The 23457-nt window shown below is 40.2% G+C and overlaps 1 protein-coding gene across 1 annotated transcript in view; it reads right to left on the bottom strand.

The window, feature by feature from the left end:
* Positions 1 to 23457, bottom strand: part of ASPG (asparaginase) — a 46997-nt gene that overhangs the window by 1716 nt on the left and 21824 nt on the right. Inside the window, exons 7-15 of the mRNA XM_055817409.1 lie at positions 23123 to 23235; positions 21425 to 21610; positions 18329 to 18442; positions 15189 to 15308; positions 14049 to 14144; positions 12989 to 13152; positions 6576 to 6662; positions 843 to 942; positions 462 to 520 (exon numbers count right to left, since the gene is read on the bottom strand). Of these exons, the coding sequence (XP_055673384.1) occupies positions 467 to 520; positions 843 to 942; positions 6576 to 6662; positions 12989 to 13152; positions 14049 to 14144; positions 15189 to 15308; positions 18329 to 18442; positions 21425 to 21610; positions 23123 to 23235 (1034 nt within the window). The 3' untranslated portion in view covers positions 462 to 466. The remainder of the gene's footprint in view (positions 1 to 461; positions 521 to 842; positions 943 to 6575; positions 6663 to 12988; positions 13153 to 14048; positions 14145 to 15188; positions 15309 to 18328; positions 18443 to 21424; positions 21611 to 23122; positions 23236 to 23457) is intronic.

The raw sequence follows: 23457 nt of genomic DNA on the forward strand, positions 1-23457 counted from the left end.
TGCAGCCGAGCGGCCGTGATGGCCTTGCAACTCTGCCGGGGAAGGGTACATGCCTGGGCGGTGGGCACAGCACCCTGGCAGAGCGCCCAGGAGAAGGCATTCCCGTTTAACCCAGGCAAGCCAGAAGAGCCATTTATTGCAATGGGCCAACAGAACAAGACATCGTCACCCTCCTGGTACTATTTTGTAGCTTTTACATTCCCAACCAAGTTCAGAACCACACTGTGGAACACACCATAAAAAAGCACTTCCAGGCTCAGGCAGAAAGAGGAACAAACATTAGTCCCATTCTACAAAGAAAGATTAAAGTACTCAGAGTTGTATCAGAAACTGAGGCAGGGACAGCAGACGAACCCAGATGCCCAAGGGTGAACTAGGGCTTAAATAAAAAATCCCCCTTCATACATGTATATGCCCATCCATACGTGTCAGAAATCTCGCACCTGAAAAACTGATCTTACCTTCTTTACTGCCTTTGTCTAAAGAGTTCAAGAATGTTCTTACGCCCTGTAGCCTCTGCCTGTAAGTAGAAACATGAATAAATCTTGCCATCCTGTGCACCAGGACATGCAAATATTTACTTGTGGGAAGTAAGACTATGTTACCAGAAAATAATTAAAATCCAATTTGAATTTTAATTCCTCTGACATAGATGAGAAAATTCTGGCTGCAACAATTTATTACTTCAGAACAGCACCAGATTTGAGTTTGTAACAAATTCTAATCTGGTTTATAGTCCCCAAAGTAGCATTTACTTTTCCCAAACTAATATCATCCTACAGCGTGCATTATTACTCACACAGCTAGCATGCCACATGGGGTACAGTCATATGCACACTTACTACTTGTAGGGCATTCCTGCCATCATAACCAGTTTGCTTCAGGTCTGCACCAGCTAGGTACCAGGCATACAGCCCATCCATATCACCTTTAGCTACAAGGCTGAAAAAAAGAAAATAATTAATATTGGTTCTAAATCTTTTGGTCCATTGCAGTGTGCTCCTGGGTCCTGTCAATTAGCTCAGCAGGCAAACGCTGAACCAGAACAGGCTCAACATGGCTGCCAGGGGAGAGAGGTAAGTAAAGGAACACTGTTACAACAGCTTTGAATAGCTGAGCAAGCAACACAGCTTGATGAATCAGTTCCTTAAATTAATAAGGCTGTGCTATAAGTACTTACAACAGGCTAGTTTCACATAGTGGGTGTGACTATGACCAAAGGGGAAAAAAGTCATGCAGTTTCATATTTCACAACACAATATTTATCTCACGAAATAAGTTGGGGGGAGGGCAATGGCTAAATCGAGATGCAGCTGAGTGAGAGCACCAGCAGATGTGCTAGCAATCAGCATACCTTATTTAAAACCGCTAAGAAACCCCCTTCACCAGTTTGCATAACTACATTTGCTATCCGAAGTTATGACAGCACATTTATGTGATATCATTCAGACAGCAACAGCTAAATTTTTTTGAGTTTTGTAAGATAATTTGTAAGATTTAAATGGGCAGCAAGCAAAAAAAAAAAGCTTTTTAAAGTTGACCTCTATCCAACATGTACAACAAGCAAGAGAAAGGATCAAAATTAATCATATACAAATAAGTAAATTAAAGATTTCAGAGTGATGTACATCGCACAGTTTCTTCACACATCTGCCAGTAGTCTCATCCATAATACTTAAGGTTCGTTTAAAACTTTTTTTTGTGGTAAAAGAAGAGCTAACAGCCTGCGCATATGCAAAAGCATGGCCACCTGGACCAAGCCTGTAAATGGGCTGATCTGACAGCAAGGCTGGGAGGACCACCTTCGGTTTTCTCAAGATACCAACATCTATCAGGCTTCAGACCTGCACTTGCTGTGTGCTCGCAGGTTGCTGCAGCAGAACCATGCCGATCATCATCCAGCGAAGTTGAATCTCATTAAGAGAGGGGGAGCCCTCCCCAAAATTATTAAGCCCAGAGCTTGCTGCCTTAAACAGTGCTTGCTGTGGGGAAAAGGCATACTGCTGGCAGCAGGGATGGAGGATGCTGACAGGCTCCTGGGCATGACAACCAAGCCCTGCAGACCTGGTGGAGAGTGGAGAAGGCTGGAAGATGCAAGGGGCAGTCAGGTAAGTTTATGGAAGAAACTGTGAAAGCAGGGCTGCAACATTCACTTCTCTGCTAGGCTGAAATCACTTCTGTTGTTGATTAAATCTCTTAAGTACCTGAAAAAATGTTTTTAGGGGAGTGGAAGCCTCTCTAATTGCAGCAGCCTGAGGAGAAAGTCAGAGAGAGGCTTTTGCTTACAGCAGTCCCAGAGGTTGGGCATGAAAAGGGAAAGCAAATGGTCTCTGTCTGTGCTCTTCCACGCAACCCCACCAACCCTGAGGCAGGGCAGAAGACCTACAGCTGGGGCCTTTGGGGGACAGGGAAATGGCAGTGGGGTGCTACAAGGTTTAACAGTGCTTCAGTCTGACATCACGAAGGAAAGGATCAATAAATCACTAAAGAATGCCATGACAAAAAAGGCCCCTCAGAAGCAATAAGGAAACAGGGGAAGGCAAAGGAGATCTGACAGGAAGTTCGGTGGGAAGTCCTTAAGGAAACTGCAGGAAAAAGTCAACATTAATAAAGCATAAGCATTAGTAAAGCAGAGAAGAAATTGCTTAGCAGCCACTTCTGGGACGCAAGAATTATCTCCATTTACAAAGACTAGTCTCTTGCCGTTGACACTGGAACATCCCAGAATTGAGGAACAAACAAAAAGCCTACCTAGCAAGTGAGAGTTACAAGCATCTCCAACACTGGACAGGAAAGCATTGTATTTATATAAACCGAATCTCATCATTCAGCCACGTGCAAAACAGACACCACTTTGGGCAAAGACCATCACATTTAGAAATATTACCGACTGACATACCCAGGGCAACTCAGCCAGCATCGCTGCTAGCAACAAACAAGGATGACTGCACTTACTTGAAAACTAACTGCCTAATAGCACCTGTTCAGAAAAAGTAATTTGACCCATACTGCTAGAGGTCAGAACTGTGAAGTGGTCTCCTTCCGTGACATTAGAGCAATCCAAATACACAGAAGTATCTTCAATTTTGCAGCAGCCATTTACTGATCAAGTGAGGAAATGTGTTCCAAGGGGACTGTGACCCAGAGAACAAAAAGTGATGTAGCTTGTGAGGAAATTTAGATACCACTCTAAATGGAAGATACCTACTATTCACTGAATTGATTATAATCAGGAACACCACAAAACATTTTCTCCAACTCCAGATCTCCATAGTCAAGCCGTATGCATCTGTATTTCCTTTACATGCTGTAAGTATATTTCACACAGTCAAATACATACACAGGACTTCTCAACATACACCACAGGCACCTTTGCTCTCTATTTTTCTCAAAGATATTTATGCCAATCAATTCCAACTGCAAATGCATCCTCTAAGCAGGAAGTCTATAATTTTTATATCACAAAATGGAATAAAAGTAACTTCAATATACACTTATCAGGACGTTTAAAACCTTCTCGGTCCTAATTCCTGCAGGCACTTTTATCCTTCCTCCCCCACCCTTACCCACAAAGTGTATGTTAAGTTGAAGAGACATCTTATTCTGAATGTTGGTGCTTTTGAAAGGTTGCATCCTTGTATATCATATCCTTTTATGAAATCTAAGAATATGAAAGCAAAAGCTGGTCTGGCTTCATGCTGCGATTTAATTTTGTGAAGTACAGGCTTGAACAGAGTATCTCAATTCTATACAGTTGTTGGGTTTTTTTCCTTTACAAAACAAGCACAAAGCAACTGTTTACCAACACCAGAACTTGTCAAGCCTTCAGAATAAGTCTGTGTCCCAATTTATCTCATCATGGTTTGGTTTTGTGGACAGATGACAATACTACCACAATGTGAGAAGAAGTTCTGACATTTTTAACAGATTACTAACATTCAGATCTCTTTCTCATTTCAAAACAAAGCCATGAACCAGATACCAAACATCAGCAAGAGATTCTAAAAATCAGGCTAACACCAGCAAATGAAACCACGAAAGAACCGATTAACTAGATCGTCTTGGCTGCACCTATATGCATCTCCATGTCCTATACAAGATCCCACTGATACTGTCCAACTCTCAGTTCTGGTTGGTAGTCCTTTCCTTCTCAAACATCACCAATGCCAAAGGAGCACATTTATTTTTATTTTGTTTCCAAAACCTTCCAACTGAACTATTCTATTGTATTCTAAAACCATGAGTCTAAACAGAAGGAAGCTGAGGAGACAGAACACACAAATCAATGTTCCAGGTCTTTTATGAAAGCCAGTTTGAGGGTAGGTAAGGAGCAAGGGGGAAAAGCATGGTTATGGCTTCTGATTCAGAAAGAACTGTATGGGAGAAAAAAAGTTAGCTAAGTGCAGCATCCCAGAGCTTATCAGAAAACAAGCAGAAAACTCCAAGAAGTTGACATACTGCCTTGGTGACAAATTCAGACGGGTACAAATTGCAGCTTAAAGCATATTACAAGATAAAAGAGATGTAGGAAAATAATTCGAATTAGACAGAGGGAAGATGTTATAAACAGCTTGTTCTATAAGCAGCCTGACCATGTGAACATGCTGACTGCCTGAAGGTGCTGGTGCCTGCAGTGAGAAGACTTGAAAGGGGAAAGTAAAGAGATAGGACAGAGCACGCTGGGAAAAATGACTGTATCAGTAAGGTACATCTTCTGGAGTATCCTTAGATGATCTGAGACATTTTGGCAGGAGGACAAACACCAGTACCTTGGATTGAATACCTTTTCAGCATCTGGATAACGCTCTGTGGAAACAGTCCACCTTGGTACAAAAGACTGTGCCAGGCCCTCTCAGAGGAACGAAAGCCCTGCAGCTTTGCAGGAGCAGCGCAGGGAAGACCACCCTTCACAGACACCTCAGTGCTGTCTGGGGGCCTGGCTGCTGCCTCAGGCGGGCTGTGCTCCTGGCTAGCCCATGCAGTGACATCCGTCAGTGGGCACTGCTCTGGCGCGGCTGCTACCCCAGCTGCCAGCCAGGAGAGATCCATGGCCCTGGCTCCTAACCCCACCGAGGCAGGAGCCCCCTTCCCTCTCACCCCGAGTATGCCACTCTGTGCTGAGTCCTCATGCAGCCTCTGCACACACACACACGCTCCTGCCCTCTGTTTGGAAGATTTACATTGGTTTTATCTTGAATTTATTACCATCAATGCACATTCTAATTATCTTAAATGTTTATTACCAAAATACAAGCTTTGAACAACAGGAGATCATGCAATACAGACAGAGTGTATGATAGTCCCTAAAACGCTGGAACAAACTGCATCAGAACCATGTTTTGTTTAAAGGACCCTTATTCCCTTTTTTATTTTTCTGGACATACTACTCCCAGGTCAGCTAGCCAAACTGGTTCTGCATGTGGCACCAGGGCTAAGGAAGGGGCCAATTTATTTGCAGAGGAATGTCATTCCCTAAGCCACTCCTCTCACCTTCTTGGGATGGGAACTATGCAAACCACGGTTTTAGTTCTTCCCTATCACTTGCAGTGCCCTGGGAAGCACATACTTTAATTCATGGTAAAAGCCTTATTACCCAGTCTCCTCCGAGCGCGTTATGAAAATGGAAACACTCCAGCTAGTATTTCTAGATTCTGGAATTAGTCTAAGGACAGCGTCCAGTCTCTATACAGAAAACACATAAGCTTAACCTCAACCTTGTTTTGCTGACAATATAGAGCACTGGCTGGTCCTTGCAAGTCTCATGGCCTCCTGCCAAGTCCCGATATAAAGGCTGGTACTCCAGGTTTTTTTGGTTTTGAGAAGAGAAGAAGAAATGAAGTGAAAACTCAAGTAATTTTAGAACATACATGAAAACTTTTCACAATTTGCAGAGTAATTTGCAATTCAGGACCAGTATTAGAAAAAATAAAATCAAGCATATCTTTCTTCTCATAATAGATATCCACATCATCAGACCACCTCATGTATTAAAAGCAACTGTATGGAAAACCAGCTTTAACAGAGGGTTATATCCTCTTAAAGTTAAATATAGAGATGATGAGCAGTTGTGCAAAAGTTTTGGGGTTAAAGCTATTTGTCTTTTTTGGTTTTTTAGTTATTTTTAAGAAAAATGTTCTATGCTAGAGTAGAAGATATTCCCATATAAGTGAAAATTGGATTATAAGGAAATAAAAATGATGTGCTTTGTGCAGCTTTATTCTCAAATAGAGATGCTATTAAATCACACCTTGCATAGCCTCCTCCTCACCCTTCCTCAGTGAAAGTGCTTGAAAAAATGGGGCATATTTCCTTCCAGTTCATGTATCCCCTTGATGCTTTCTACTTTGGAGCTCTCTTGAGCTAGTGGTGCTCCAACGCAGAGCTGATTCTTAATGTCATCAATTCATGTGTTTCCTCACTATTAGTCTAGCACAGCAATAGCCACATCGCGAGCCAGGAACCCAACTGTTTCTTGGAAGTTGTCTACACACTGTTCTCCATTCTGAGAGTCTCTTCTGAAAAACCATCCCACTCCATCCCAATTTTAGGGCCGCCTCGCCTTATATCACATTTACCTGCAAAGTATTGTTCCAATGTTCTCCAAGTCAGGGCTCGAAAGGTGCGCTCCCGTATCTTGTAACACACGAATCACTTGTATGTGCCTTTATGAAGGGAACAGAAAAAACGAAGAAAGTGTCTTGACCAGTAGGTAGGTGGGGGTTTCTCCCCCAAAATTCAGCATTACTGATATACACAACCAGTGAAAATTCTTATATGGTATTCACTGTGGTCACAAAACAAAGGAATCTTCTCCAAGGTGACAGAAGTAGTAAACAGGACTGACACTGCTCTCCCTAACAAGAAATCATTCACATACTAAGTGCGTGGAAGTGTTAAGTTCAGCTCTGAAAACGAAGGGGATGCATCCTCTTCAAAGAATTTTTGTTTTCTTCACCTTAGTACTAGCTTAATTTAACACTTGAAATTTTAGTGATTGAAATACATGCAAACAGTAAGGACATTTATTACATAGCATCATTCCTGTAATTTACAGACTACAATGCCCATATATATCAGTCTTAAAATTTATGTCTTGCACATAAGCAATGAATCTTTAGGTTAATGTAGAAGCTAATCAGGTTTTTAGGGCTTTAAAATTATGCTAAGTATTCTTACACACCTCCCACAAAAGCACATCTTTTCCTAACCTCCTCCTCCTGATACCTTGATTATTTATTTCTACCTGGAGTCTTCAGAAGGTCTTTCTTGTCCTTTCCTTTGAGATAAAGGGACAAATAGTTATTTCAGCACTACCAGCCAACGCCTATACCTTAGTCAGACACTTGAGGAAGTCTAAGGAAAAGGCCAGCCTTTAAAGGTACTGTTGTGGGTAGAAAACAATATGACAGATGAAAAATGTGCAAAGTAAGTTTTTCACAAGTGACCTAGCGAAAGGTTTAGAACTAGGTTTGAAAAGGAGGTGACAGTATGCTCCTCTGCTAAACAAATGATCTAGTTCACAAATCCAAACACAGGGTTTTTTTTCTCCAGAAAGACCATGACAACACCAGTAGATCAGGAATAGTTCCTCTTTTAAGTCAGTTGCTACACCGTTAACACTTCAAAATAAAGAGTTAGACGTATCATTGTAATAGGAAGTATATTGGCTTTCCCAACCCATTACCTAAAACCTGATCTGTATTAATTAAAAAATAAGCTCACATACACTTTCTGTTTAAATCACTTGCATTTTCTTGGAGGTAGCCATGGGCCTTTCCATTTTAGAACTGAACTAAACTGCTTATCTAATCCCTCTGCCTCTTCTTAGGAAACTCTGTCTTGAATGAGAAGTTACTTTACAGTTATCCATATTAAGCCTATGTAAGCTTGTATGTTTCATACAAGATCTTAATTATAAACTAAACAAAGAACTGTACAGATGCTACAGGAATAATCTTGCTGTTCCAAACACAGGTTTTTTAACCTACCAGAGATATTTTTTTAAAAATTGTACTGCTTAATTGACAGCCAAAAAAAATATTTTTTTAAAATAATCTTTGTTTCAAGGCAAAGCGTTGCTGAAACACCACATGCCACAAGTTTGTTCAGTTATCTAAAATATTTTCTCAGGTGGGTCCCTTACGATATGACTCTTCATCCACAAGTATCTTCTTGAACCAGCAAATAATGGCACAGCTTCCTATTTTTCAATCTGTGGTGAAGAATTAATTCTACGTGTATGAAATTTTTTAGTTCAGTCTTAGGCAGAACAGTGATTAGCTGAAAAGAAATTTGACCTAAAATAAAGCAGAACATGTCTGCTCACTCAAGCTCGCACTGGGTCCAGAACTGAACATGGGGTGTGTCTGCTCACTCTCCTGCCTCCTTTCTCATCTTATACTCAACACTTTAAAAGTAAAAGCTATGCTATGGGACAGCACTAAAAAATAACAGGCACCAAAACATGTAATGCTGTGCGGTATCTTCCCTCAACGTGCTTCTCCTATGAGGTCTGTATCTCTGGATTCCAGTGAAGAGCCAGGCTTTTTTTCCCCCCCCTGTTGTAACAGGTTACTCCTCACTAGGAGTGAGATTCCCTCCAGAAAGCACTTTGTGTCCCACCTACACCACACAACCATTACTACTCTAAGTGGGTCTCTAAATCTTTGACACAGATTTGGGAACATTTACCCCACACATTTAATAGAGCAAATTTAAAATGAGGTAAAATGTAGTTTGAAACAAAGTAAATCTTTAAATGTTGAAGCTAACAGTGTTTACAATAAATACTTAAAATAAAGCATTTCTAAATAGAAATACAATGTCCCAATGACTGGGAAACATTCAAACTCATGTTTCTTGATATGGTGGGAAGGAGAGGAAGAGTTGTACACCACTGTTTGATAAGGAAGGGTAAGGGAGAGGAAGAACAGGGACAAATAGTAACATGCAACTTAGAAGTGTTAAATTTAGTACAAAGCACATGTGTCCAAGAAAGCAAACTGACTACCTCTCACATTGTCATCACTCAACATGAAAACTATGCAGGAGGTAAGTTGCACTACAGCTTGTTCCTGCTTGCACCCAAACGGCATCTATGTTCTGCAGAAACTTAAGCCCTCTCCAGAGTACCACTTCTGCTGCCTTGTACCTACCACGAGAGCATGATTCATATTCCAAGAGGCTGGCTGCGAATTTTCTGATACTGTTGTGTCTTGGGCACATGAGAGGTATTTGTCTTTCTAAGCTGTTTCTCTAAGCACTGCTCTCCTGTGGCTTTACAAAAGTCTCACAAGGGTCACAGTTTATGAAGTTCAGCTGATGTCATGAGCCACGAACTTCTTGGGAATGGTTCAAACACAATTCCTTTTCTAAGGTGACAGCACAAACCCAAGAGCAGAACAACTGCTGGACAATGAAAGTTTAAGGTGTAGAGGGAAGGCCAATGCCACCATGTCAGCCTGGGGTGCACAGCTGCTTGTCCAGTCTAGCTCCAGCTGATAATCAAAATCATGAGGAGCGGTTGTCACCTATGACTTGTTCCTGACTCTTCTTAGCGCACTGTTACAAAAATCCTGGCTCTCTGTCAGACCTAGGCTATAGAACCAATGCTACTTTGTGTGTGTTCCTTAAGTTAGCCTTTTGATACTACCACTGTCATTCATCCACTCTCTGAAGGGAAAAAAATAGACAAAAATTGTTCCTAGTGTCTGCTGCCTAGATTCCATTACTGATAACACTGGAGATAAAAACCCCAATGTGTACTAATATTTTAATGGATTAATAGCAAATGAAGGTCTTCAACATTCGCTGCGATGAGCAAAGCCTGAGTTCCCGATAAAGACACCTGAACCTTGAGCAGTTCACCAGGGCTCTGGATCCAGAGCACTTGAGGTGCCGTGCAGTACGTATCATCTCAGGCCTTGACTTGGCAGACACTTCGTAGAAGTGAATCAACTTCAAAAGGGATGAATCACACATGTGAAATTAACACGCAAGTAAGAGTCTGCAGGATTGGGGCCTTAGGGTGCACACCTTCCACCAACTCTCTTTAAAGAAATGCAGGTGTGATGTATATCCAAACTTGACTGGCTTCATTCTTTTTAATGCTTGCTCCCCTAGCAACTGGAATGGTTACGGCAGGATCAGCTTAGTTTCACTTGTTTGGTTTTCTGCACGGTATCAGTGGGAATTTTATGCTGAAATACTGTAAGGACGGTCTTCAGTGCACTTCTGGAGTCAGTGGTGGTTAGATTTTCACTCTGCCTTAGATTTCCTGAAGTAATGTAAATGTAACCTTGCAAAATATCAAGTATTTAAATTCATATTTATGTGGGAGGTAATTTTACTGTCTCTAATCTGATGTTCTCACAGCACTGTATAAGCAACTCCCCATTTTCAACCTTTTACCACTGCTCTACAAGTAAATGGAAGTGCTTTTACTACATATAACATACACAATTTTTATTCAAGACATTTTCCTGCTTAGAGAGTTTCTGTTATTAAAAAAATATTATTCTATTGTCTTGAAAATGAATTATCCCTTGAGGGTACTCTAAGAAATTAAAGGAATGCTACTGATTTTGATATGTCAAGCAACTGGCCTAAATTAACAGTGGTCTGTTTAGCTTCATGCATAAAGTGAATGAGACTACACACAAATTGCACAGTTACAAATGAAAAAGCGGAAATGCAGTGGTTTATTTCTTATTTAGAAAGGGACTCCACATTTTACCATCTAAAGAAACAAAGAGAGAGTCACTTAAAGTAAAAAAATTTAAGAGACTAGCATTGATATAGATCAAGTTGCTGGTCTACCAGCTGACAGTGCTATGTTAAGAAGCTTTTAAGAAGAGACATCTTTACAAATTATTAAATGGATCATCTTTGCAAATTATTAAATGGAAAAGAGAAATCAGTCATTGTTATATACATTTGCATGCTAGGTTAAAAGGCAAGCCACTGAGAAATGTGACATAAAAAACTGGAAGAAAGCTATTTTTAAGATGAGTGGATACTATACTGCAGTTAAATGCCAATTAAACAAATACTAATTCCCAGAATATGGGATTAAGCTGATGCAATATTCAGTAGAATTGAGAAAGTTACAATATTAAACAGTTTAAAGCATTCACTGCTCATTAAGATCAGTTTTCCCCCTTCCTTCTCTCCCACTTTGTACACTGCATCAGGATAAACCCTCTACTTTGAGCACACAACTGTTTAATAAATAGAATTTAAATATTTCTGTAGCAGAAATCTTTATAGTGGGTATCTAATTATGCACATCTACAGCTGTCTGATCTTTACCATTCTCCTTTATGTGCTTATCAGTGTGAAATGCAGGGTGAGTACACAGCAGATCGTAAGTACACATTTAGGAGATTAGTTCTAAGTCAGCTCTTCCTCTCATTCCAACAGTAGAAACAAAAAGAGAAACTGAAAATGGTTATGGTGCAGTTTCCTTTTACAATTCCGTACATCCAAATGGGTGTGCAGTTTTAAAGAGCTTAAGAGTCATAGTAGGAGTCTAATATAGGAGTGGCAATGCTAAGGAATCCAAATAACAAGCTCATGTGAAATTCCTCAGGCGGTAGATGGGTGTGGTAAAAAAAGTAGGTGCCTGATTTGCAGGAACATCTAATGTTATCTAATGCTTTAGCATTTTCTCACATTGGACCAGAGCCATCTCTATTTAGCTGCGAGGTTATTTGTTTGATTTGCTGTTGGGCTTGTTTTTGCTTCAAGACTTTAAGGGTTTGCCACTGAAAGGCTTATATATTCATGAGATAAAGCAACAACTACAAAACCATAGGGGACCATGCACTAGGTATGGCATTAGCACCGTGTGGCCACACAGGACTTCAAGTATCAAGTTAATAGAGCCTGTTGAGTTTTCTACATCTGGTCTTTGAGACAGAAAAAGCCTGTAATACGTTATTCCGGCAACCAATGCAAAACCAGGACTGTCAGACCTCCCAGGGAGCTAGCTCCAGCCTGATAGACCAGGTGAACTTGTCAACGTTAGAAAGCTGTAGGAGTATTTGGGGACAGACATCCATAAAGACCATGAAAATCCTATCACTCCAAGCGCCTTTGCAGAAAAAAAACCTCCTCTCCTGCCATCATATAGACTGAATATGAGATAAGGACCTGAAAGTGGATCAAAGAAACAAGAAGAGATCAGGGCAAGCAGCTTCTAACACGTTAGAGACCAATGGCTCTATGAATCCCCAGGCTATATAAACTAAGTGTTTTAAAATTAAACTTTGGTAACTGATAACTTTTATATTCTGTGCTACGGCCATTCCTTAGGAGTATACAATATGGAAGAGACCAGTAAATCGCCTGTCCATGACTACCATTCAAGCACTTCCGACATCCAGAACAACAGGAAAAGGAAATCCACAAAGCAGGCAGAGCTGTGCAGCCAGCCCATATAATTATGAGTGGGTGGAAGGGAAAAAAAAAAATATATCAAAAACCCAGTCACCCAGCGAGAGAGTCAGGAAAGCACCGGTGGAAGGGAAAGATTAAAACATGTTAGCCAACCAGTATATTTTGTGCCAACTGAAAACAGCCTGATCTTGATGAGAAAGGGGAGGGCAGAAAGCAGCCAGCCAGCCCTTGGTCCTGCACCCTGTCTTCTGACAGTCAAAAGGAGTAATCAGTTTGGCTCTGTTTTATAAGGAAGCATCATAACAAAGAGTGGAGTCCTGAAATAATGGTCAATAATAATTTGTTTACCTTATGCTCAAATTCTGCATGTGTATCAGGTTATTTGCTTTCATTTAATATTATTTTAAGAAGATCTTTGTATCTAGGCTAGTCACAACCTTTGAAGTGAAGCTGGTTTGAGTTATTTTAACTACTGTCATTCACACGTGACTCCTGAGACAAAATAAAACCGAAACACAGGGATGGACTTTAAATCCAAAATGACAAAAGGTTTATAAACTTTAGAGTGATATATAAATTATTTTGTTACCTGAACTTAATCGCATTCAGCAGTGGGGTAGATCCATATCTGTCTCTAGCATAAACAGTTGCACCAGATGTTAACAAATACTCAACTAATGGTAAATGCCCTTCAGAGGCTGCAACATGAAGTGGGGTTCGGCCATCGTAGTCTCCACAGCTCAAGTTTCCACCCTACAAAAGGACAGATCCTTTGCATGCTAAAAAGATAATGGCTGCACATTAAGTTGTTGGTACAACAGTAGATTCACATTTTAGTTCTGCCACCAAACTGTTAAGCTTGTCAACCTTACTTAAGTTTTATCTTGTAGTGTTTTTTTACCACCAGTAAAGATACCTGTTCCACCTTCTGTACGTTCCCCCCCTACACGTATTCTTATTACAGCCCCTTCAGATATGCTCTTTATTGCAGTATGCCATACAGCAGCTTTGGGCCTACAGCCTGCCAATTTTACTTGTATTAGTTTATTGTTATTTTCAAGATATATTTATCCTTTCTCAGTTACCAAAGTCTCAAGAGTAAGGTAAACCAAGGCAAAGAAAAAACAAACAAACAAACAAGAGGGGTGCAGAAGATGATGCAGGGAGATGCCTGGGTTTTTTTTTCAGGTATAACCCAAGCTAGAGCTATAGGGAAAGCCAAAAATCCTGAATTAGCACTGCGCTCTGCTTTGCTTAAATGCAATTTTCAAGCTGCTTTTTTTTTTTTTTAAATCATGACAGATTTACGTCCAAAAGCTGGATATTATGAATATGCATAAAGTTAAGTGAAAGAAAGCAGCACAAACCATTTTAAAGTGTTCCAAAGTTAGTAGATAAGAACTTGCATTTTAATCTATCTGTATTTTCACAGTTCAAAAGAAAATGTAAACAGCTGAGAACCAGATAGGGGAAAGAACGTACCAGTTTTGAAAGGCAAAGACTGAGAAGCCTAGAAACCAATTGTATCAGTCAAAGCACCTTGATTCTAAGACTTAGGTAGCTGCTTTCCAGTGAGCATAGCTTCCTCCTGTCATTTACAGCTCTATTTAAAAACTCATGTTTTATACAAACTGTTAGTTTTACATTACCATTTCTGCTATGGATCTCAGTGCATCTATGTCACCCAGTTTAGCTGCAGCACAAGCCAAAGGTGGAGTTAATGCATCTCTTATGGCTTCTAACTCCTGAAGAAACAAATAAAATGAAACATTTAATATCAGCCTCACCTCTAATGTGATTGATGCCCAAGTCAAAAAAACCCCTCTGCCCTTGCTTTCATGTAAAGTTTCCAAATCAGTCATTTGGATATTTAAAAATGGTAGCATTTAATTTTTGGAAGGAAAGAAGTCTCATGTTTATTTTACATTTTGTCAGTCTCACATCCATAAGATTTATATTTCTGCTTGGCAACACTACAATTACCTGATATCTATATATACCATGTAAGGTGCACACACCAATTACCATCTTTGTACTACCATAGTTGCCCATCAGAACAGTAAGAGAAACAGCACAGGTAGGAGCTGGAAAAGACCGTATAGCCTAGTCTTCTCAAAACTGTATCAACTTTATTCATGTGATTGCTCCTAATATCCTCCTAAATATCCCCCCATTTCTCACACTTGAAGAACCATACATTCAGTATTCATTAGCCACTACCCATCTTCCCTGAAACCAAGCCAAGGGAAAAGCAAGTAGTTGTATCTTACAACCAAGACTGTATTTTCTGATTTTCCAGTCGGGAGGGACTAATTCTAAACACCACAAATTACACTTGTGTAGTGCTTCCTTAGTATCAGCCTTCTATGACTGCACATACAATGAAGCTGTTTTACCCATTATTATTTAGATTGCTCTAAAATACATTTGACCACAAAAATACAAAGTACTTTTTCATATCATTGATACCCTGAATTACAGCAACTGTCTGAGGCTTGTTATTGCAACCAGCCAGCCAAGAAAATAAACTCAAGATCGGCCTACAAAGAGGGGGGGAAAAAAGTTAGTGTTTTTAATTAAAAACATTTTCATGTTATGTTTGTCATTGTGTCCTTTCTCTCTAACCCAACTGGTTAGCTGGGACACTCCGTACTAAAAAAAAAAAAAAATAATATAAAAGCTCCAAAGTTCCATTTTTCTGTCAGCTTCTCCGTTCATCTTTAAGCTAGGTTCATTTAACTGAGTGTACAGCTTCACATGAGTTCAATTTTAAATATTTAAGTATATACCTCCTTGGTGCTGATGCTTAGAGATTTGGCAATCATTTGAATAAACTTGCTATCTCTCAGAGAGATCTTGGCTCCTGTGGGTACAACAGTCATTTCTCCTCTTAGATTCTCACTCAGCATCTGAAAAGCAAGCAATCAAATCCTTTGTTAGCAGAGGAAAAATATGGTAGTAGTCTAATACAAAACCTTAGGATCAAGTTAGAAAATTGTTCGGAGGAATTAAGGAAACTAATTGAATGCAGACAAAAGATTAAAGAAATAGTTACTGTTCCATGAAGACTGCAAGTTTAAAAAGACAAAAGCTGGGGGGGGGGGGGAAATAAAATTTTCTTCCAAAGCAAAGAAACCAAAATAAACACATAACAAAACACCCCAATTTTTAGAGGATGCAGACAAAAGTTCCCTAGCGGCGTAAGCTGCAGCCTACTTAGAACCACAAAGATAGCGAGTAATTAGCAGAGCAAGGCTGAAGACCAGAATATTCTGAAATGCTGCCTGTTGCCAACATTCCCAAACCTTAGTCCTCCTACACAGACTGAGCACGTAGGACTCAAGACAAAGCCCAGTGCTGCCTGTGGACATTCATGTATTTCAGTGGGTTTTCAAATGGCTCCATTAGCCCTGATTTTGTTAAAATCTGACTACATAGCCAGCTTTGCATGCAGAGGGTCTGCAGTAGTGCTAGTCATGCAATAGTAAAGCAGGCATGTAACAGTTTGCAGGATGGATGCATCCAATGTAACTGGGGAGGGGGAAAAACAACCAAAAAAAGGTCAGCCAATTCATGTGTAGAATGTGCTTGAATATGGCAATAGAGACGTGAAAATACTCCAAAAGACAGGTTCTGGGAAACCTGGAGAACAGAGAGACAAGCCAGTCATTAAGAATAAGCAACTGGTTTCCTCAATTCTGACAATTTTACATCCTGGCAGTCTTTCATGAAAGGTTGCTGATGCAGCTATAAAGCACGTAGTTATTTCAATTAGAATTTTAAAAAGCAGGATTGTGAAAGTTTGCAAGAAACAGATGTGATGTTGGAAGGAGGAATGCCCCAGGTTTACTTATGTCTAGGCATGCCCTTTATTAAAAAAAAACCCAAAACTCCAAGAGCTGACAACACTAGCTGTCTGCTGGAAGAGTCCCATATACATCCAACTCAGAGGATACCAACTGCTTTGGCACACTTTTAGAGTTTGACAGGTTGAGATCATTGCTTTGCACAGGTAACCTTAGCAATTGGCACCTGTGCTAAATGCACCCAGTGCAAAGCCCTACGCGCCTTACTCGGTCCTACCAGCTCTGCAGCCATTTGCATGTGTCTGGGGGCACATTCCTTGCTTCTCCGTGTTGAAAGAGAATCCTAAAATAACCACGCCAGCTTCAGGACAGCTTCCGTCTCTTGGGAGACTATTGTTTGGTGATATGTTTAGCTGAAGATATTGCCACAGACAAATTTCCAGGCTTTCTTCTTCTCCTGGTCTCTACCACTCATTCTTGCCCAGGCAATACAGCGTGCTGCTCCCTTAGCTGTGCCAGCACAATTGTTTGTGGGTCTGTACAATGAGTCAAATGAGGAAATTAATCCTGCTTAACTCAAAGAAGTAGCAAAAGTTATTTTGTTTTTCAAACCATATAAAAGAGGTCCCAGCACCACCACACAAAAACTAGGTAGCCCATTGCAAAGGACAGGACATGAAGATGCAGGAGTACCTTGCACTGTACCAGTGGCACTCAAAACATCTTGTCCTCAAGTCCTCACCTAAGTAAGTCAGCTACCTCACCTCAACAAACTGGATCTCAAATTAAGTTTAAACTTAAGACACCTAGACAGGAAGCCAGGTGGGACAGTTTCTCCTGTCCCAAGCCAAATAATCCTCCGTGCTGAAGATTAAAGTCTGCATTAAAAAAACAGGCTAGTATGTGTATGTCCCAGGGTCAGCGAGTGTGCCAGAGGGGCACCAGTGAAGAGCCTGGGTTTCTGAAGTGGATATACAGAAACCCATCCAATACCACTGCTCTTCAGACAGCATTATATCGCCTGTCAAGCATGTTCTTGCCAAAGTGTGCTCTTGCCATCCTCACTGAAGAAACACATAGCTGCTCCTCCTCTCATTTTTCAGAGCCAGGGCTTTAGCAAAGAACCGAAAGCTCGGAGTCTGAAACTCTTTCTGAGCATGGCAAGTGGTACTTCCAGCCAGCCCAGTTACAATCAGAGGTGTCCAAATGTTTGTCTCAAGAGCTGCTACTGGCTGGAAGATATTGAGCATGAAATGACGATCAAGTTTCAGTTTTAATAAAAACAAAACACCATCATAAGATACACATGTGCATGCAGTGCTTAAATCTAGAGAGTGACTCATCATGATGTCATCTCCCAAAGTGTCAGGACTGTGATTTCACTGCATACAAGCATAGAAATACATGCATTCCTGCAGACTGCTGCTCCCCTTTCTGATTCAGAGCTGTATGTTCCTTGTATAAAAGGAACACTATATACAACTGCATAATTTGAGGGGCAAAGCCTCGATTAAGCACCACTGAACAGTAAGAACATTGTTAATGGGGTTATGATTCCAAATTCACTTACAACTGGTTCTTAGAATAATCTTCTGGGTTTTATGTATTATTTATAAAGTTTACCTCCTCTTAAAGAAACATAATCCAACACTGTCATGAGTAATGCTGCAAAGAAAGAGGCTGTAGGCAATACTTATTTTCAGAATTGGCTTTGTGTGAATGAGTCTGGGGTGAAATATTTCCCACACTAAGATCAATGACAAGATCTTTGCTGACTTCAGTAGGGTTGGGTTTCTGTCTCTCACATGAATTTCCCCTTACAGGTTTTTAGTACCAAAATGTTCAAGGTAGACTACTACCATTTCAAGATGGCATTTTTATGGCTTGATCATGGTCTCCACTTGACTTATGCAGAGAAGTCTTTTCTCTCCCGATGTACATACATCCATTTGCCTAACAGTATTTTCCTTCATGCAAAAAAAAAATCCCACTTGCTGTTCACATTATGGCTCTGGAACCGATTGCTTTTACATGCAAGAGAGAAGCTCAAGGCATCCAGCTAAGCAGAAGTTAGCACACTAGATGAGGAAGTTAAAGCCTTTCAAGGTCACACTCATATTTACCTGCCTCTTCTCCACCCAGCTAAGCTCACTCTTGCCAAGCGTGTATGACAGTTTAGTTAGGGCTGCCTCTGGTGTCATATCACCTCCAGGAATTACTCCAACATCAGCGAGAGTCTGAATAAAAAGGAATAATGATTCCAATTAGCATAGCATTCAGAAATACCTGCGTGTACAGAAAATGTATATGAATGATGAGTAGCTACACAGAATACAGTATGCAGCTGTGCCTCCCACTCTCTTGCTCCTCCTACCACCAGTGTAATTTTTGTATTTTTAGTTATCAAATACCAAGCAAATACTAGAGCCAGCTGAATAAAGATGACTTTTACTTTAAATTCCTTTTCATGCAATAACATTGAAGAATTCAACCAAACGTTTGCTACGGTCACTTACTATGCTAAAAGGGAAAGGTTACAGGTCCGTATCAGCTATCTGCAGAGTTGTCAGATTCCCTTTATTGAAAAGCTGCAGTTACTCTGTTTTAACCCAGTGGCATTTTGAACATTGCCAAGTAGGCTGTTCTCACACAGACATATTTACCATTCTTTTATGGGGCATTGCTTTGGATGAATTCCAGTGCTACAGCGTGCTCACAGCAGGAGTGTTTTCAGATCCTTTCAGGCTGTGCTAGCAGTGTACAATTTAGAACATACAACCAAAATATGTAATTTACACAGTTCTGACAAGAACAACTAAAAAAGATGACCTTTTTAACTTATCTTTCTGCTAGTTAAAAAAAAACCCACAACCAAAAAAACCCTATCTGAACCAGAGCAAAAAGATCTTTGCTATAGTCAGCAAGCCCTTTAAGAGTACAGTGAGCAAGACAGCAAAGACAAAGACTGCAGATCACTTGTCACTAAATTGTATCTGGGCAAACACTTGGGCTTCTCTAAACCACAGACATCATCTTTGTCATGATGTGATACCTCACAGTTAAGCATCTTGCAGTAGGTTTTTACACAGCATTTTACTTTTAAATACCTTATATATAAACTTCAGCTTTGAAACTTGTGGCTTAACCAATATTTTTAGCAAGACACAGAGCCTTAATCAGCTCATTAACCACCTCTGAGAGCCCCAGACTAACATTTTTAGAGGTCCCATGAGCAAACATACACAGAGAAGGTAAGATATATTTTCTGTAGTGCAGAGCTAGCCAAAGAACAGTTAGGGCTTTTTCAGCAGGTTTGAGAAAGAGGAGGAAGGGATTTCCCAGCTTCCTTCCTACACCTAAAGTCCCCTCAATTATAAGTTTCTACTGTGCAGATGGATCACAGGCCAGACATTCAGTTAATTAAAACAAACACTTCAAGAGAAACCAGGGACTCAGCTGACCCACCTGGCTAGATTGAAAGAGTAAAACATGGCCTAGCCATATGCAAAAGCCCATGAAAGATTTTATTTACAGAAAAATAAAGTTAACGTTCCAGCAACTTTCCAGAATTCACCCACGATACTTCCTCCATTGAGCAGTTCCTTATGAAGAGAAGGTGGTGATGAAAGAACAAGTGTGAAGTAATTTTGTAGGATTTGGCTCTGCCAGTTCTCCTAAAAAGATGCCCAACAGGGCAGCCTCCATCAATGGATGCTGAAGCAACACAATGCATGCTCCATACAAAAAGTGGAGACCAGAAGCAAACACATTTCCACACAGCCTTAACAAACCACTGTTCATTAAGACCTAAGCAGAATCTTTCTATTCAGCATATCAACAGTCTGGATCACAGTGCAAAAACCCATTTTAGAGGTGTCTACTTGGAGAAGCTTTTCACAAGACATGGAAAAGTGTTGGGGTTTTTTAATTCCTTCCGTACATTTTAGCAGTTCATTTCAAGCAGAAGGGCACATAAAAGCTAGACTTCATTTTCATATTGTTTTCCCAAACACATTTGGTGTCTTCATTGACCTAAGTGCTTTCTTCCTTCCATATGAATTGTTCTATAGAATCCATGTATACCTATCCTATCTGCTACAGAGCCGGGATCTTTGCAAAAGTTTATGCTTCTCAGCACATCCCCATTAAGTTATGCAAAAGCTTTAGCAACACTCATATGTCTGCCCATATCAGAAAATACAGTTTGGATACTGAAGAGGTGGAAAGAAACACATTTCTTTTTCTTTCTCATCAAAACAGAATGCGTTCTTGAAGCAAACATAATCTAAAGCTGTGTCAAAACCAGTGTTAGAAGAGGCAGGTTTCAGCACCAGACTAGAGTATCTAGGTTTGCCTTACAGTCAACGAAGAGTCTGGCTTGCCAGATGGGTGGCTGCTCCCAACAAAACCAGGTGTCTAAAACAGGGGGATGAGTCACCCTCTGGCAGTGCTTCTTGGCTATTTAATGGCTGGCCTGTTTATGAAGGCCAGTTAAACCAGCTTCCTTCATACTACCACATGCAACACACACTCTTATATGACTTTGAGCTCTTATTAGTCCCAGTGATGCCATGTCTTAATACACAACTGAGAAACTCACTACAAAGTGTCCTGAATATTAACAGCATCAATACAAAGCCTGCTTTAAGTTAACCTTCATGGGTTAAACGCAGCTGATTTCCTTTCTGCAAGACAGATGCTTCCCTTACATACAGTGCTCCAATCTCTCACTGAATTCAGTTGTACTTCCAGGCAAATTAAAACCTGGGATTTGGAATACTGCTTGGATTTACAGGCTTTCTTGATGTTCATGGACTGTAGCTCAGTAACTGCTAGCCTATCAAATAGTACATTATTTGCTCGTCTGACCCCTACGCTAGCTTCTAGCTCGGTGGAATCCCCTTGGGAGCGTTGCTACCAAGCTAATGCAAGGTATCCTGGAGTGCTGCATATGACAGGAGCAAGCAATCACTCATTTGGGATTAGAGTTGACTGTTTCAACCATTCAGACTAGGAGTAACAGGATCCGATTTGCAGATACATATTTAAATGCTTCCAGCTTAAGATTTTTCAGATGTAGTTATTTTATGAGCCATATCTTTACAGTTAATAAATCTGGTTTTATACACTGGGACTACTAGAAGTCTACAATCAAGTTGTATCAGTGGGATGTTTCTTTTGCACAGCAGCAGGGTCTGAAATCACAGCACAACCCTTACCTGTCCTGTTGCATAGACCATTTTAACAGACCCTCGTAAGCACTGGGTACAGTTTAGAATCACTACATTTCGTGCAGCTGCTTTCCTCAGTTCTTCCAGTAAGTCTTCTCTGTTGTTCGGGGCATTGCCACTTCCATAAGTTTCAAGTACAATGCCCTCAGTTGGAGGCTGAAGAAATGCTTTTACCTGTTTGAAAACAAGACAGGGAAGAGAGAAAAAAAGGTGCGTTTAAGTCACATTAAGGTTTTCGTTTATGGCATAGCATTTTTAAAAATGGTCTATTCCTATTACAGTCTTACAGGCTCTCATGCCTTACAGTCTTCTCATGCCCTTCTGTGTTCCCCATTTGCAATAACTGGGACTGTAGAATAAGCTTTAAAAAAAATAATATGAGAATTTCACTCTCTAGCTTCCTTTAAAATTCCTAGAGGGATAGATCTTAAAATAAACTATTTTCTACAGTCATGACCTCAGTGTGAAAAAGGATGCCATTGTTCAAGTGCCATTAACAGGCTATACTGTTGCACCACAGCGGGACAAAGCAGTAGTTTTACACTTATGAAATAAATGTAAAATTATTAATTGAGATTAGAATGCCCACCCCTGCCCAGATCCATTACTTTAGCAAATACTTTTGTTAAATGTCTGCCTAAGAGAGAGGGTGTCTCACTTTCCAGGAAAGAACATTCTAATGAAGCCTGGAGTTTGTTAGCTCAAAAGCCAATTGATTTAACTCAAGGCAGAAAAAAGAAGAGGCACTAACACCTTCTGGGTCAGTTGTTAATGAGGCAGCTATTGTGCCCCACTGTAAGAGAATGCCTAGCAAAGTCCTCTTTCTAGAAGGATATATTTTAAACAACCTAGATGTTTCCTTGCTGATCACATATGCTAAATGCAATGCACTGTAAGCCCCCATGAGGCTAACTATGCAGTTGGAGTTTTATTGCAAATATACCACCCCTCTGCCTTTCCATCTGTTCATATTCACCTAAAAAGAATGGTAATATAATTGAGTAGTGCTGCTTAAACTACTATTCAATTTAAGATGGCAACAGCCACAAATGACTTGTCAATTTAATGGAACAAGTATTAGTTGAAAATTTAAAGACAAATCTACCTAAACCCACAGTTCTGCAAAGTAATTTCTAAAGGCAAAAAAAAAAAAAAATCCCACTCTATTTTCAGCAGCAAAATCTCACTTCTCATTTTCAGCTCTGTCTGAACGCTGAGGGTCATGTTAACCATCAGCGTGAGACAGAATGAATCTTAAAAAAGAAGCACGAGTTGCCGAAAAAGCCACACTCCCCTCCACCCACCATACTGCGTATTCTTTGACAAGATATCTATTAATGTATCTCAATATGCAGCAAAAGAGCATTTCCATGGTCACTGTAGCCTGCACATGTCTAGAAAAGCACACTTGACCTATTTATGAACCCTGATTATTTTTAAGTTTCAGAGCCCAGGCGGTTTAGACAAAAGATATTTGTAAAGCTTTTGTCAATAGTTTATGGCATATGAAAATAGTCTTTGAATGGTCTGATATTCCAAAAAAATGTTTATCAGATGACAGATCCTTCCCCTTCCCCCCAAAACTCCAACCACTGCTACAAACAATGCAGCTTCTCTACTTCAGTTAACTAATCTAGTGTTTGAGCATCACTTCACCCACTTCCAAAATGAAGTGGTAACACTTACAGCAGCAGTGGTGATTCCTGGGAAGATTCGCAGAAGCCCAACATTCCTATTCATATTGGTGTGAACTTGAAATTTCTTTCTGGTATTGGCTCTCCACACCGTTTCCCAGTTTACTGTTAAGAGAAATGGCCTTTTAAATTTAATATTAAGACATAATATTAAGTATACTTGTCGTACTTCATATTTAAAACATTGTCTTTAAAACTGTTTCTTATGCAGGGGATCCATGAAAGGCAATGTATTTGTGAAAAGAGAAAGGCCCATTTAAGACAGCAGCTGTATCATCAGCTGATCTAACACACCTTATTTATTAGGTGCCACAAAATATGTCTTCA

This window comes from Falco peregrinus, chromosome 1 (assembly GCF_023634155.1).
Source record: "Falco peregrinus isolate bFalPer1 chromosome 1, bFalPer1.pri, whole genome shotgun sequence".
Classification (NCBI taxonomy): domain Eukaryota; kingdom Metazoa; phylum Chordata; class Aves; order Falconiformes; family Falconidae; genus Falco; species Falco peregrinus.